The 17,007-nt window shown below is 36.8% G+C and overlaps 1 protein-coding gene across 2 annotated transcripts; it reads left to right on the top strand.

Moving 5' to 3' along the window:
- Window positions 1–6,573: 6,573 nt before the first annotated feature.
- LOC122578353 (probable amino acid permease 7) lies at window positions 6,574–10,353 on the top strand. Of its 2 annotated transcripts, none has more exons than XM_043750300.1 (7): window positions 6,574–6,709; window positions 7,755–7,988; window positions 8,074–8,167; window positions 8,543–8,622; window positions 8,709–8,842; window positions 8,931–9,158; window positions 9,867–10,353. In XM_043750300.1, the coding sequence occupies exons 1-7, from the start codon at window positions 6,646–6,648 to the stop codon at window positions 10,266–10,268; spliced, it is 1,236 nt and encodes a 411-aa protein (XP_043606235.1). In that variant the 5' UTR covers window positions 6,574–6,645; the 3' UTR covers window positions 10,269–10,353. The 2 variants fall into 2 exon arrangements, with proteins under 2 accessions (XP_043606235.1, XP_043606234.1); XM_043750299.1 differs by having other exon boundaries at window positions 8,408–8,622.
- The last annotated feature ends 6,654 nt before the right edge of the window (window positions 10,354–17,007 follow it).

The following is a 17,007-nucleotide window of genomic DNA, read 5'->3' as shown; positions in this document are numbered from 1 at the left end:
ACCGGTGCTTTGATCCATCTCTTGATCGTGTCTACATTGTTCGACACGTCCGTTTCAACGAAACGGTCTTCCAATTTCAGTCTATACCGTCTGCTTCTACTGCTTCTTTATCCGATCAATCATCTTCAATAACTCATGATCATACCTTTCTCTTTTCGGAGGATGTCACTACATCTTCATCCGAACTTCCGGTATCTACCACTACTACAGCCGAACTAGCCCATGCTACTACGGTTCCATCATCAACATCCACGTCCGTGTCCACCGAACACCCTATTCCTGCACCACCTCAATCTGCCAGGCTGAGGCCTTCTTACCTTCGGCCCAATCCAAAGCCCACTACTCGCTTTGATCCTTCGGCTTTTCAAGCATCCAGCGGACCTCCTTCACCTCCAAACATTTCAACCGCGTCTTCTACCTCCACACTCCCACCTCCTACCTCTGAACCACTTAGCTTTACCGCTGCCAACAAACACATTGAATGGCGCCGTGCCATGTTTGACGAGTTTTCGACGCTTGTTAGTAATGGTACTTGGTCTCTTGTTCCCCCGGTTCCCGGGGCTAATACTGTTGATTGCAGGTGGGTTTACAGGATTAAAAGAGACAAAACTAGTGTTCCAATCAGGTACAAGGCTCGTTTAGTAGCCAAGGGTTTTACACAAACTCGGAACATTGATTAAAAAGAAACATTCAGCCCAGTAGTCAAAGCTACAACTATTCGGGTTGTCTTATCCTTGGCAGTCTCTCGACAATGGCCTCTTCGGCAATTGTCAAGAGTGTTAGATGCCTTTCTCCATGGTCACCTTGAGGAAACTATTTATTTAAAGCAACCACAAGGATTTATTGACACCAACAAACCCGATTATGTGTGTAAACTACATAAGTCACTTTATGGGCTTAAACAAGCCCCCCGGGCTTGGTTCACTCGGTTCTCTACTACATTGCATAAGCTTGGGTTTCAAGGATCCAAAACTAATCCCTCTTTGTTTATTTATCATCGCAAGGCCACGGTAATATATCTTCTAGTCTATGTGGACGACATCATTATTACAGGGAACAATACCGAAGCTATCCAGGTTGTGATTTCTGCTCTTAGTTCTGAGCTAGCTTTAACAGATATGGGGGATCTTGATTACTTTTTAGGCCTTGAAATTGTTAGACGGGATAAGGATGTGATTTTGTCTCCGCAAAAATATCTACTTGACGTTCTAGAACGAGCTGGTCTTTCCTCTTCGAAATGAGTCTGGTCACCAATGAGCAGTTCCACTGTTCTTTCTACAGATCGTTTTATCTTGTTGAGGTCCAAGCTGCAGGTGGTTCCCAGGCCTCAGCTTGAGGGGGCGTATTAGTGCTTATCCAAGACATTACTTGTTGGCTAAGTTATATGTTTATGCTAGGGTTGCTAATTACCTTTAGTTAGAGAGTTGTTGTTTGTAACTTGTCTTTCCTATTTATATTCCCCTTGTAATTTTGATTTATCAATACATACAATACAAATACTCTTACAATTATAATTAAGTATACCTCCAAAGAAGGCTTAACGAAGTAATATGCTACAAGAATAGTGTACGAGTGGATTAATTAAAATACTATAAATTGCATACAATGTCTAATACTACGAGGTATGTATATATTAATTAAGCACATGTTGAAGGAAGGAAGGATGGATGGAAAGAAGATTATAAACCGGAAAAAGTACTCAGAAGTCGAAACTAGGGGTGAGATCGATCCAAACTTTTGACAATCTATTTGAATTCGAGTTCATTTAATAAGTTGAGTTCGAGCATAGTAGTTTTTGAACTCAAATCGAACTTACTATTCGATTAGTTCACGAGCAGCGACTAATATTCTGCTCAGCCATTCGAGCTTTACGAGTCACATAAGACAACGAAGTTAGTTAAAGTGATTTTTATTAGTTTTTTTCTTTTAAATATAAGATTAGTTTATGTACTAGATTTTAGACTCGTGTTCATGAAATCTTCATACATTTAATTCATGAAATCTTATAATTTTGAAGATATACGGTTCTAAGTGTTATACTTTGCAAGTTGTAGTACAATAAACACAGGTTTTTTAAGTGTTATACTTTGTTAGTTGTAGTACAATAATCACATGTTCGTTACTGTTATTATTAACTAAGATATATTGATGAAACCGTTTGCCATAGTCATTACACAAGACACATGCTACAATAATTTTCATATTATATAATTTTTCGAAACCAGTTGTACTTATAATGTAATATTATTATGAAAGATAACTAAGAATTAAAATATAAATATACTTGTGATCATGTACTTGACATTCAATTATATGTATTTGGTCATGATGCGGACCCATTAACGAATAGGTTTATTTTCAATCACTGTCCGATGATAATTAGATAACAATTATGATTGTTTTCATATTCTTTGATAACAATTAGGACTCTTGATTTGAGTGACAATTCTAACTTTAAAAAATTAAATATAAATAATTTTTGTAACTTAATTAAAATTTTTTAAAAAAACTACTCAAGTTGATGGTTAAAAATAAATATAAATAAAAAATTCAAGGTTAAAAAGTGTAAATTATTGATGGAAAACAAAAAAGTGTAAATTAATGAGACTTTTTTTTACAGATTAACATAAATACTAATATAATAATATATTTAGATAATGATTATTAGAATTTTTAATTTATAGTAAATCTAAATGATGACATAAGCGAGAGCCAATTTGATAAAATTGAGCGATTTGATTGGTTAATAAGTCATTAGTTCAACTGTCTCATAATATATAATTAAGATTAAGATTAAGATGACGAAATTATTCGAACTTGTAAGCTAATCTCATGTGATAGGGTTTGTTTGTTGGTTTCCTTTTCTCAAATTAAGTTCTGTTTGGATTATTGTCTAATTTGTGTAAGCCAGTAAATAAATTACTGTATTGTTGTTTGTTACGTGTGCCGAATAAAACAACTGAAGAGTATAGATTATGACTATAACATATCCTTCCAATTTAAGATGGGGCCTGGGGAAATGAGTACGAGAGAGAGGTTATGGAAGTGTAAGTTTGAAAAAAATAACAAGTTCAATTAAATCTATCTCCAACTTTTTTTTTATTAGGCCAAGACCTTTTATTTAATTATTAGATTTTAGACCCGTGTCCATTTCTGGACACGAGATTTACGATATTATTAATATTATATCTTCATACATTTAAGTTATAAAAGCTTATAGTTTTAAAGATATACGGTTTCTAAGTGTTATAGTTGCAAGTTGTAGTACAATAATCACAGATTTGTTACTGTGATTATTTGCTGACACATATTGATGAAATTGTTTGTCGTAGTCATTCCATAAGTCACATGCTATTACAATTTCTCTAATATAGAATATTTTGAAACCAGTTGTACTCATACTATGATTATTAGGATTTTTAATTTATAATTAATCTAAAAGATGACATAAGCGAAAGTCAATTTAATGAAATTGAGCAATTTGATTGGTTAATAAGTCATTAGTTTAATTGTCTTATAGTATATATTAAGATTAAGATTAAGATAAGATAAGATTAAGTTATGAACAAATACGAGTACTTCTATACAACTTATCCGATTAAAAAATTTCTCGGCTAAATTTTAGTTTTTATAGGCTAATATTAATATGTTTAATTAATATGCCTTAAAATGTGTAACAATTAACAATGAGAAATACATACATAACAAAATATTTTTCATTATAACTTATTGGTTGAGCACCAACTTTACTGGAGGTCTCGAGTTCGAGATATGAGAAAGACATTTAAAAGGAATTTCACTAAAAGTCCTCTAGTGAAGCAGGTTTGAATCTTGCAGAGGGGACAAGGTTTTACCCCAATTAAATGTCATGCCTTCGGGCGGTTTAGTTGTGGGTTTCACCTCCTACTAGGTATTGAGGGTGAGGTGGCTCTTTAGCGCGGACCCGGTTAAGACAACATAAGCTAAATCCCTTGTTGCGAGCAATGATCAACACCTTTCAAAAAAAAAAACATACATAACAAAATCAATGACGAGGAATAAAAAAGAAAAAATATATAATTTACGTGTCAATAAATAAATGAAGACATATACTAGACATATCTTTTTACGCATATGTATCATAGTCAATTTTTTGTACTACTTACTCCGCCCCAATTTAAATGTCTAAATTTGGCTTGCTGAATTTTTTTCATTAACTTTGACCATAATGTATATGTTTGTATAATATAATATCTAATGAAAGTTATATCATTTGAAAAATACATCTAAAACTTAATGTATCTACATATTTTACATCCATTATTGTATAACACGCACGAAATAATTTACGGTCAAAGTTACGAAAGAAGACTTTGAAAGTCAAAATTAAAGATTTAAATTGGAACGGAGGGAGTATTATCCATCCCTCTTTTCTCAAAAGGACAGGCGATCTACCAAATTGTTCTTTTCATTTATTTAATAATTTAAACATTTTCACATAAAATAATGATTAAACTCGTAATTCATTAGCCTAAACATCTTCCAAATCATAAAATGAGACGTGTGGAAAAATCAATAGCTAAGATTAAGGAAGAGATTGAGTGAAATCTATATATCATATTCATGGTGTTTAATGAGGATTATTAGGCTAATATTTAAGATGATTAATTATTTATTTTTTCCACATAATATATACTTATAAAATTCTTAGTAAAATAATTTACTACATAAATTTTTTAACTGCTATAATAAGTAATTTATCCTTTTACATCAATTATATATATATATATATTAATAACTATATCACCATCGGCACTGTCATCGCTAACATCAGCTCCCGTTGTTGTAGCTATCATCCACACTGTCATTGGTACCATTATTGATTCTCGCTTGGTTAGTAAAGTTAAGTTTTTGACGTATGTAGGCATGATCTTTCAAGTTCCCTAAGGGTCGACGGAGTGCATAGGCATCCAACCGGTACCGGTATGCACACCAATCCGACCCTCTGGTACCGGTAGGGTGGGGAGGGAATAGGGGTGCGTCGTGCCAGTTTTGATGCCTATGTTTTTGACCGTTAAAAAAAAATAAAAAAGAATAAAAAGCAGGATGGGTCCATATGCAACGGTACACTATTTCTTTCCTTTTTTTTCTTGTTCCTTTCTGGTTTTTGTTCTGCCGATTTCTTTCTTCAATTTTCTTTTATTTCTTTCAATTATACAATCAAACAACCCCAAAAATTACAAAAATGAATCAAGGGAGGGGTAATTCAAGACAAAAAGATGCAGTTTTCTCCCAACTTTCAAAACGTCACAAAAATCCACCACCCCCAATCGCGATTCAATGCCACCTCCTCATCCTCCTCTACAAAACACCGCCGAAAATGTTTACAGACTGCAGCCCGTTGAGGAATTCTTAAGTCAGATGGACCCCTTGTTTTTTGATACTTCCGAGGGGAAGAACAGGAGGTCGAGGAGGAAAAAGAAGAAGCAATACCCGAGACCCAAGTCCCGGTTAAAGGAAAAAAAGAATGTCTTGGATGGAGGGTGGATGAAGAGGTGACATTGGCAAAAGCTTGGTTAAACGTTTTCGAGGATCCATACACCGGAAACGCCCAAACGGCAAGATCGTTTTGGAAAAAGGTGAAGTTTGAGATGGAAAAACACTTAAAAGCGTGATTCGGGGCGTACCCTGGAAGTGATTCGATCGAAGTGAAGGATTTGAAATTTAAGGTTTTGGGTTTTTGTGGTATTTACAATGTTAAAAAGAGTAAAAATTTAAGTGGCCAAAACGACGAGGATGTGTTTAAAGTGGCCGTGACATTGTATTTGCGGAAATACAATAACAAGACTGGGTTTCCGCATGTAGAGGCGTAGCAAATTTTGAAAAACGGGCCGAAATGGGCTGAAGTTCTTACCTTGGAGGGGATGGAGGATTCGGGAAACAAAAGGGCAAGAACGGAAGGGTCAAATGTCAATGTCCGTTCATCTGGGGAGACGTCGGTCCATATTGACTCGAACAAGGACCAGTTTGATCAAGAAGAGGAAGGTGGGAACGATATTGATGCACTAGTACGCCCTGCTAGACCCGTGTCGCCCCGTCGTAGAGTTAGAGGTAAGCAGCCGACTACATCCACCTCCATCACATCTGAAGAATTCTTAAAGGTGGTCGCCGAGTTGAAATGCGACAAAGAGGATAAACGGCGAACTTGGGAGGAGAAACTTCAGATTCAGAAGTCAATGATGGATAGTTATATGGCGACGGAGGAGGCTAGGAAAGTACGGGTTGAGGAGATGACACGTATGGTCCAAAGTCAACAGCAACAGAACGATATGGACTTCGTCATCAGGTCATACGATCATCTCATCGGGCCAATGTTGGATATGGTGGCCGATGCCTTAGTTTATATGTTTTAGTTATTTGTGTATTTCAATAATAGTTTTTGTGTTTTATTTATGTGTTTTAGTTGTATTTTTAATTTATTAAATAAAAATTTTAATTATTGTTGAAAAGAGGTTACGAGGTACCCACCCACCCTAACACGTCTGATATATCCACCAAACAAACCCAACAAACAAACAAACAAGGGGGGGGGGAATAGCCCACACATATACACATTCTCCCTGTCCCTGTTGTGTGTCAGTGTGTGTGTGTGTGTGAGAGAGAGAGATGGCCGTAGAAGACGAAGGAGAAGAGACGCGGCGGCCACTATTGCGTGACACTGAACTCACTGGTTTTTCCTATTCTCTCTACCCTTACTCCTACCTCTTCTTATATCTATATATATGATGATTAAGTCACTGGTGGTGGTGCCACTACATTTATCTACTATCTGATCTTATCTCATCATCATCTGGTTTACGTTCTGCTTATTCCTTGTTTGCAAAGTGGCAATTTAATTAGTTTAGTTAATTGTACTTGACATTGTTGACTTTTATTCCTCCATACAAATGACTACTCTAATAATCATCATAATTCATTCCATCAAATCAAATCATCATATATTATTATCAGATAACTTACCTGTTTACTTTCTACCCCTAATTTTTGTAACCAGGGTTTATTTTTATCTATTTTTATCATTATTTGCTTTCCTAACAACATTTTCGCCATCTTCGTTAATGTATTATTACGTTTATTACTATTATTAATGGATGGATTTATGTAAATATAATATCATTACTAGTTAGGAGAATATATAGGAAGGAACTCAATTACTTGATGTCCTCCACTACCATGAGATTATTAGCGATCTAGCTAGGGAACTTTCGTCCTTGAATCGAGGAACAAATGCATGGGCCCCCATGATTTTTATGGATTAAAAAAACAATATGTGAGTGTTCCACACCTAAGCTTAGATACCCGACAGCCTTATATTCCCATCCCCCAAGGGAATATAAGGCTGTCCGACACCTAAGCTTAGGTATGGAACCCCTCACATACTAATATTTTATTATTTCTTATTTAATGAATAAATGCATGGGCCCCCATGATTTTTATGGATTAAAAAAACAATATGTGAGTGTTCCACACCTAAGCTTAGATACCCGACAGCCTTATATTCCCATCCCCCATATATATATATATATACTACAAATATGTCTTTCCAATGGTTCATTTACTCTACTACTTAGACTTGTAGCATTCACTTAATACGATTGACATCTATAATTGTAACATATTCCGACTTCATGTTGTTTTCATTCATTAAATGATTACTAATGCCTATCAGATATTCCTTTATAAGAGTTTGATTTTTGATGATTAATGAATTTCAGGAACTTTATGGACTGCCCTAGCACATATCATTACAGGAGTTATCGGATCCGGTGTTTTATCACTTGCTTGGAGCATGGCTCAACTTGGATGGATTGCTGGCCCTTTTTCTATCCTGCTCTTTGCGTTCTTCAATCTTATTTCTGCATCCATTCTTTGTGACATTCACATTTTTTCCAACAATACCACCACCGTTGTCAATCGCTCTTACTTGCAAGCTGTTAATACCTTTTTAGGTCCGTCAGTCGCATATTTTTACCACTCTACTATTTCCACTTCAAATTTCATAAGCATCTGCTCGTTGTGTAATTGGGATTTCAGGATCTAAGAATGGATTTGTATGTGGATGCTTGGTATATTTTAGTATATTTAAAACAGGAGTTGTCTACACAATCACGTCTGCTATTAGCTTGAGGTATGCTTAAACACTTCTGTCTGTAAATTGTCTTGTCATCTGTAAACGTTTGAATCAAGATGAAATTAGATGTAAGCAACTTATTATCTATCTGCATGCAACTGTTTAAGCAGCTTCAACACAATAGTTCCATTCACATATTTTTCTTAAAAATTCTGTTGACAATTGCCACAACATTTGATTTGGTAGCATCTTGAAAAATAACATTAGTCCTCTTTTGTTCATTTGACTTGGTAACAGAGCAATTAGGCAGTCAAACTGTTATCATGAAGAAGGACATGCTGCTGCTTGTGAATTTGAGAATAAATACTATATGCTTCTGTTTGGCATTGTCCAAATAGTAGCCTCTCAAATACCTAATATTTTTCATACCAGATGGCTCTCGATCATTGCTGCAGTAATGTCCTTCACCTATTCTTTTCTTGGAATGGGACTTGGATTAGCCCAAGTAATAGGTATGTTGATCTATAGCTTGTTATTGGACTTCAAAAGAACTAATATGTATACTCAGATCAAGTTTCTTCTTAAATACGGATTGCAGGACAACGGGAGATTAAAGGTAATATCAGTGGAATCCAAGCAACTAATTCCACACAGAAAGTATGGTTGGTGGCTCAAGCTCTTGGAGATATTGCATTTGCATATAATTTTTCGTTAATCCTTCTTGAAATACAGGTATAACATCTCTTTCATTCTGACAAACTTTCTTATCTATTTTAAAATTATTTCCCCGTCGGTTATGTGATGTTTGTAGTATTCATAGAACACTTTGAAGTCACCTCCATCCCAAAAAGTAACAATGAAGAAGGCTTCCAGCATTGCAATATCCACCACTAGTATCTTCTACTTGCTCTGTGGTGGTTTTGGCTATGCCGCCTTTGGAGACTCCACTCCTGGGAATCTCTTGACCGGGTTTGGATTCTATGAACCATACTGGCTGATAGACTTTGGTAACGCGTGCATCGTTCTCCACTTAGTTGGAGGGTATCAGGTATCAACTCTTTTTGGCATACTAATGAAAAACTACATATTCATGATGGGACTGCTTAAGCCCGGATAGCCCAGTACCAATAGCATGTGGTTTGATAAAATCGTAAAAGGAATGTAATGGTCCATTCCATCTGAATTGGACGTCTTTTGTTTGGTTCAATGGAATTAAATTGGACAATTTCCTGCAAGAACGTGGTTCTTCAATATGGCTGATTCTCATTCTGAGGTTACATGGACACATGGTGTTTAATGCAATGACATTTACAATGTTGCCCAGTTATATTATTTTAATTTACTAATCTTGCAGGACATACTTCTGCGTCGAAAATAAATCTAAAGTTACATTTAAATCACATCAATTATTCATAAACATCACTATAAGATATATCATTTTATTATAATACTTAAGGATTATAACTATTTGAAGTTTTACTGAGCTTTTATTATATTTACCTTGCATAATTTGTTCAAATAATATTCAATAAAATACGCTAGAAGATGAAAAAAATATAGATCATACACTCTATTTATCATACTAGAACTCATTACATCCTAGAAATTACAATCTTTATCTATGATCCATTAATTACCCTGTTGACTCTGCAAATTCATCTATCCATTGTAGCCTGCTATAGAGGTGATGACTTTGTTTTTGTTCATATAATGTTTATACATACCAATTTCATCTTGCTTATATGCGTGCGTGCAGATATATAGTCAGACATTATTTGTAAATGTGGAAAGGTGGTATGTTGAAAAGTTTCCGGAAAGCGCATTCGCAACGGATATTCAGAGTTTGAAGGTGTTGTCATTGCCGGAGTTTAGAGTGAATCCTCTTAGGCTATGTTTTAGAACAGCGTACGTGATATTGACCATGGGGGTAGCAATGTTATTTCCTTACTTCAATGAGGTTCTGGCCTTTGCAGGATCAATCATCTTCTGGCCATTGACGATTTATTTCCCAGTTGAGATGTACATTTTGCAAAAGAAAGTTGTAGCATGGTCCAAAAAGTGGATTGTTCTTCGGCTTTATAGCACTTTTTGCTTGCTTGTAACAATTTTTACTTTGGCTGGTTCTATTGAAGGGCTTATTGCCAAACGATTTGGTTAGTAATGTGTTTGTCCAAAATATGTATATTTATACTAATAATAATGATCTCTTTTGTATAATAATAAAAGATTAACTAATTAGGCAAGTGCATTGTGGTGGTGATCGAATATAATATTTCCAAACAATTGCATTTTATATTTTATACACATCCACACACACATATATATTCACACACATATATATAATTCACACACACATATATATATATATATATATATATAAGTCCCAACTCAAGAGATGGTACTCTACTGGAGACACCTCTATGTCCATAGTGGAGTTTCTTTGCAATACGTTCACCAGATCTGGACTCGACCAGTTGGGTGAACAGTATACCAGGTTATCTGGATGGTTTACTTATTAATGTGACAATGTAAATAAGTAAATACAATGCAATAATAAATTAACTTGTAAAGTAAATGGTGAGACAATATGTATTTTTCATATGTATTTTATTTATTGATTATAAACAAAATACAAAGGTTGATGCGGAACCAAGATATTACAAGTATGTAAATATCCTAACAACCTATGACATACAATTGATCTATAACTTGGAAATCCTCTTGTCAATCGAAACACTTAGAGTTGTGAAATGTTCCTTTTTGCGATTAAGAGGATATTGCACAAGCACACCAATGTATTGCAGAGTGCAATTGCAAAGACTTATATTTTTGTGTTGTGCAATGGCCTCTATTTATAGGCAAAGATTGACATTGGGAATGTCAACTTTGTCGTACAAATATGGTTGAGAGCATTTAAATTAACTTGTAAAGTAAATGGTGAGACAATATGTATTTTTCATATGTATTTTATTTATTGATTATAAACAAAATACAAAGGTTGATGCTGAACCAAGATATTACAAGTATGTAAATATCCTAACAACCTATGACATACAATTGATCTATAACTTGGAAATCCTCTTGTCAATCGAAACACTTAGAGTTGTGAAATGTTCCTTTTTGCGATTGAGAGGATATTGCACAAGCACACCAATGTATTGCAGAGTGTAATTGCAAAAGACTTATATTTTTGTGTTGTGCAATGGCCTCTATTTATAGACAAAGTTGACATAAAGATTGACATTGGGAATGTCAACTTTGTCGTACAAATATGGTTGAGAACATTTAAGGATGTATGAACTTTTCCTTGAAAATGCTAAATAAAGTATGTCAGAGTGAATATTTTATCCAACCTGCTTTGAACTTTATACTAGAATAATATCTATTATCTGGGTAATAGTACATAAAGCAATAAAGGTCTTTTCCTCGTAATCAGTGTAAAGCTTTGTAAGTACTTTACACTGATATTCTCCAGTCTTGATCTGGTCAGATGGCCACTTGGCTTCGCTGCCATGGCCAGTCTCTTTCTTCCATTTGATGTCTTCGACTTCAACTTGGACGGTCTTCAGGTTTGGTCAGATCTTCAACAGGAGGAAGTCACCAGTTGCATAAACTGTAATGCAACTTGACTTCACATATTTCTGGATAAATCTTTATGTCTCCAGATGCAACTGGAGACTGGCCAGTTTTGCTAAAACTGGACCTAACAAATTCCCCGTATTTGTCCATAAATATGCAAAAGTCTTTTCAACTTTTGTATCTATACAAGTAATAACTTGAAAGGACTTGGTTTGACAAAATCTATCTAATTTTCTAAGGCATTTTTATAGATCATCAAATGCCTTAGATATTTTTCTTTTTGACTTGTTAGATTTTATCACTTATCTATCTTGTGGGTTACAATCTGGCAACTTGTATATACATGATGTAAAAAATTACGTAAGTTACAAGAAAGTAAATAAAAATACAAGTAGATAAAATAGAAGTAGAACTTAAACAGATGGCCTTTTGCCAATTCTCCTTCTCTTGGTCAACGAACTAATAGGCTGCCCATCCTCAGGATCGATGTATAGCTTTTCTTCCAGTTGTTCTTTATGATCAATCTTGTGTTTCAATAAGCTCAGCCACACCTTTTCAAACCTATTTTTTGTTGGCTTCTGTTCCAAAATATTCCCCATCTCCACCCACTCAGAAAATCCATATCCAAGTACCCAAGCATTCTCAGTCTTCACCAAAGGACCTCTGGAATAATTGACTGATAAATGAAAGGTTTTGGTACCTGGCCGGATGGTCACATCAACTGCAGTGATCTTCCCAGCATGATTTCTATTGCTCATTATTGATTGATAATAGGCTCTGGCATCTGATTCATTTTCCAGTTTGGGGGCACCAGTTCCAGCATGTTGCACAACAACCTTAATATCTTCATGGGAAACCTCACCAGTTGGTTCTATCAAAGTTCTTAGATTGGCATCCCTGGGCAGTGGCTTGGGCTTTGATTGAGAGGGCCTCGTTGGTGGATTCAACACCCTTTTAACAACTCTGTTAACATGATCGATTCTCTTTTGAATCCCACCAGCCCGAATCTCCTTGATCTTCTCAACTGTACAGTTCAGATTCTTGGCATCATATTCAGCTTCATTGTCTGGATATACTTTGTCAATTTGTATATCCAACATTTCATTAAGTACGCCAATAATCCTCTGGTCATGCTTGATTTTCTTGTATTGTTCTAGTGTGATGCTCAACAAACCAGCATCACTGGCATCTAAGGCACCTGAGTCAGAAATCTGGGCCCTTGCGAGTCTTTGATTTTGTTTTTCAATTTTCCTTTATTCTTTAAATTGCTCGCCCATCCTTGCCAGTCTTTTGCTTTCAGAATTAGACACTGGTGGCAATTTATCAACATTGCCAGTTTCAAGCATACCTTCAATACCAGTTGGTTTGGCAGATTCATCAGTCACTTGCCCTTTGCCCTTATCTATCTTCCCCCTGGGATTAGCCACATCCTCAAACTGCTCAATCACTTGCTGACTGGCATCAGTACCAGCAGCCTCAACATTCTCACCAGCCATACTAGCTTGAACTTGGCCAGATGAGCCTTCAGGAATGATTGTTCTTGGTGCAACGACCAGACTTCTTTCCCCCTTGGCAGCATCTAGACCTTTTCGGATTGCATCCCAGTCAGCTTGGTTGGATGGCAATCGGTCTAGAGGTTGCCACGACTGATGGTCCTTGCACTCCTTGAAGATGGAACACATCGTCCTGAAGGATCTCCACAGAACATTGTTGGGACTGGGCCAGAACATTGTTGCCAGTTTGAGTCTGCCCATCCTTTAATTCATTTAACAACTTGAGATCATCTGGGGAGAGGCCAACATTCACCATTTCCTTAACCACTTCCTTTTCCTTTTCTTTTTCAACCTCAGTTGTCAACTTATTTAATGCTTCAGTATGAGAAGATACCTTGGCAGCCAGATCGTCTAGACTGCCCTTCAAAAGATCAACCTGTGTAGTTATTGGGGTCAGGTCAACTGAAGGAGTAACAATCTTGGTGATCTCAGACATCACCTTTATAACCAATTCGTCTTCCCTCTTTGCCAGTGTATCCTTTATTTGTTGACCAACTGAGATCGATAGCTGCTGCCCAAGCTTAGTTACATTTAGGCCAGGTTTTTCAACCAACAACTTCACCTGCCTTTCTAACTCCTTCAGTTCTGCTTCAGATGTTCTAACAATTGCGCCCAACAGATTTAAGATAGAAGATGTAACTTGGTCTGAGTAAGGTCAAAGGATTCTTTCAGTGTTGTTGCCAGATTGTTGCAGCCAGTGACCAACTCATTGAGCTTGTTAACCACCAAGTCTTCATTTGTTGTGAATTTGTTGATGGCCAGATCAACCACTTTGACATTCTTCATATGATCCTTGTGGTATCTGGACAAAGACTTGGTGTTTTTGTCAATTGTCTTTTGAACACCATCCACCTTATCAATAAGGTTTTTGATGTCGGCAGTGAAATAGACAAATTGACTATCCAGTGACGGAAAGGAAGGTGTCACTGGACCAGCAGTAAAAGCAACCCTAGTAATTGGAGGAGGCAACTGAATGGATGCTTCATCACCAGACTGTCCAATTGCAAAAGAAAAAGAAGAAGAAGGAGCAGAAGAAATGTTTTGTTGAGCAGGCTGAGTAAGCTCAGGTGTGCTCAACGGTGGTGGTGGTGGCATATGTCTATTTCTAGACATAAACGGGGAGATTATAGAAGACGGAGCATATGTAGGATTTTGAAGTATGGAGGTTGAAACTGAAACTGGAACATCTGGAATACCGACGAGAGATGAAGGGTCTTGATCTTGTACAGAATGGTCAAGAATCTCATCGTCAGATGCAGTATCCTCAGAATCCAAAGATTCTATTGGAATATCCTGATCATTAACATTCATGTCCAGATCCATGAATGTAATCGAGGGCTGAGCAGTGGGCTCAGACTCTTGACGTACTTGGTCAGTTTCCTGAAGAGTAGCGTCAGTTGGCGGATCATCAACTACAAAAGTAGTTTCACCTTGAACAGAGGTCACTTGACTTGCCTCAGTCATGATTGCTCTATCCTCAACCATAACATCACTGGCCGTAGAGTTGGGGATCTCGACCTTTGGTGGTGACTCACCAAAAGCTTCGTTGATCCGTGCAATAGTGTCAGAAATTTGGCTATTGACAAGTTGTGCTGACACGGACTCTACTATGGGTTGGGTTGACCCAATATTATCTTCACCACTTCCTCCTACAGAAATTGCGGAACTGGTTGCCTGCGGTGTTCCCATTTGACTATCTCCAGTTACCTGTTGGGAGGCAACTGGATGGCTGGCTGGGTTGGTTTGATCAGGGGCTTGTACTGATCTTGACCTTCGAGAAGTGTTGCGAGCCCTTTGAGGAATTGGGACACCTATTGGGAGGTTCCCAGTTTGTGTAGTGGAAACTGTTTGACTGGAACTGGCGGGGATAGACTGTTGTTCAGGCCCAACAACTGTCACTGTGCCAGAGGACGAACCGGTGGGTCCCTCATTGTTTTGAGGCCCACCCAGTTGCCTTTCTGAGTCATCTGGTAATGGTGCGTCAGTTTTAGCGAATGTCAGTCGCATTCTATCAGAAATTGGAACCTCATTGTCTAAGGAGACAAGAGAATCTAAATTCCTCAACATCTCAGGGAGAGTGAAATCTGAGTTGATATCTTTATATTGTTCTCTCCCCAAGATGAGTTTAAAACAAAGAGAGAGGTACCTTGAGAATGGAATACATAGTCCCCTGGTGCCGGTCAGTTTCTTGACTAGACTTTTGAATAGAATATCAGCAAAGTTCACTCTCAGTACATTCCGCAAGCAGTAAGCCGTCTCTGCTTGTGAGGAGTTTATCTGGTCAAGACCACCAGAACTTCCACCCATGCTCTCCACCAGATGTATCATGAAGTATTTCCATGGTGGTGTAAGTCCCTTCATTGTCATGGCGCCCTTTGTCTTGAGGACTCCACCTTCCAAACACTCAGTATGCCCTATCTCATAGAGTGTCTGGCGAAAGTTAATATTCTGGTGAGGGATGACTACGAAAGACTCTCCAGGTCTTAAGTAGTTGAGATGAAGGGCGTCCCTTAAGGTTTTTGCAGTTAAGGTACAGTTAACGGTGCCATTTTTGAGAGTGAAAGTGATGGCTGTATTATTGGCATTGTTGGCAGCAGTGAACCAAAACTCACAAAGATAATCATGATATATCTTTGTTGGGTGAGCGGAAAATTGTGGGCCAATAGGACAATCCTTCAAAAATCTTTGGATCTGTCCGATGAGAGTATTGGACCCTTGAGTTCTGTTAGGTCCAGTTTTTACTGGACTAGCTCCAGACTTGAAGACTGGAGTAATCCTGAAGATTTGTCTAGAAATTATGGAAGTCTAGTAAGCATCTACTTGTACAGGAAATCTGGAGTCTTTCAGATTTGCTTATTGAACTTCACTCCAGTCCAGATCTACTCCACTGAAGAACATTCTTACTGAAGACAAAGTCTGAAGTTTGAAGAAGAAGACTGACATGTGGCGGAGCCCACTGGCAGACTTACCAGATCAACAACTGGAGTCCTTGTCAGTGTTCTAGACCTTACAAGTCTGAACACTGATTACGAGGAATTGACTTTATGCCTTTACACGCTTTTACCCGGATATCTCTTTTGTCATCTCCATCTATATATAAGGACAATGAATTATAATTGGAGTACGTAGAAAGAGTTTTAGAGTTTTTTTTAGGGAATCGAAAGGAGAGTCGACAGCAAGTGGAGCCGAAAAAGGCTTCTTGCCTTTATAGTTTTAAGGAGTAATTGATATTGAGGTGCTTGGAATTAGAGGAGTTTCATACGTGAGATCGAATTTGGAGGAATTGAGTTCGACGAGCCGTTTTGCTTAAAATTAGAGAAGCAGCTGAATTCAAGCAGCCCAATCTTTAGTTCGATTCTTTAACTCTTTTCTTTTTATATTACTTTAGTTGTTTTAATTGCAAAACTTTATTACTACAATAGTTGTTTTAATTGCAAAACTTTATTACTACAATTATTATTATGGATTATATTTATGTGATGATTGTTAGTTTTATTTGTCTTGTCATGAGTAGCTAAATCTTTAATCATCTACTAAGATGAAGTGACACAATTAAATCATGGTTGCACACTATTTTTATAATTCTTAGTTGATTTGATTTAACGTTGTGTCGAGATCTTAGCTTATTAATTCTTTGTTATTTAACTCTTAATTGCGGATAGTTTTTGCATGATCTTAGTGGTAACTTAGGTTGTGTAAAATATTTTGATTGCTTGGTTAGAAGCGATTGTTTCTATGACGGGTACGGTAGAAAGTAATTAATAG

Source organism: Erigeron canadensis, chromosome 8 (genome assembly GCF_010389155.1).
Source record: "Erigeron canadensis isolate Cc75 chromosome 8, C_canadensis_v1, whole genome shotgun sequence".
NCBI classification, from domain to species: domain Eukaryota; kingdom Viridiplantae; phylum Streptophyta; class Magnoliopsida; order Asterales; family Asteraceae; genus Erigeron; species Erigeron canadensis.
Note: the sequence above shows the minus strand (reverse complement) of the source record. Positions and strands in the feature narration are given on the sequence as shown.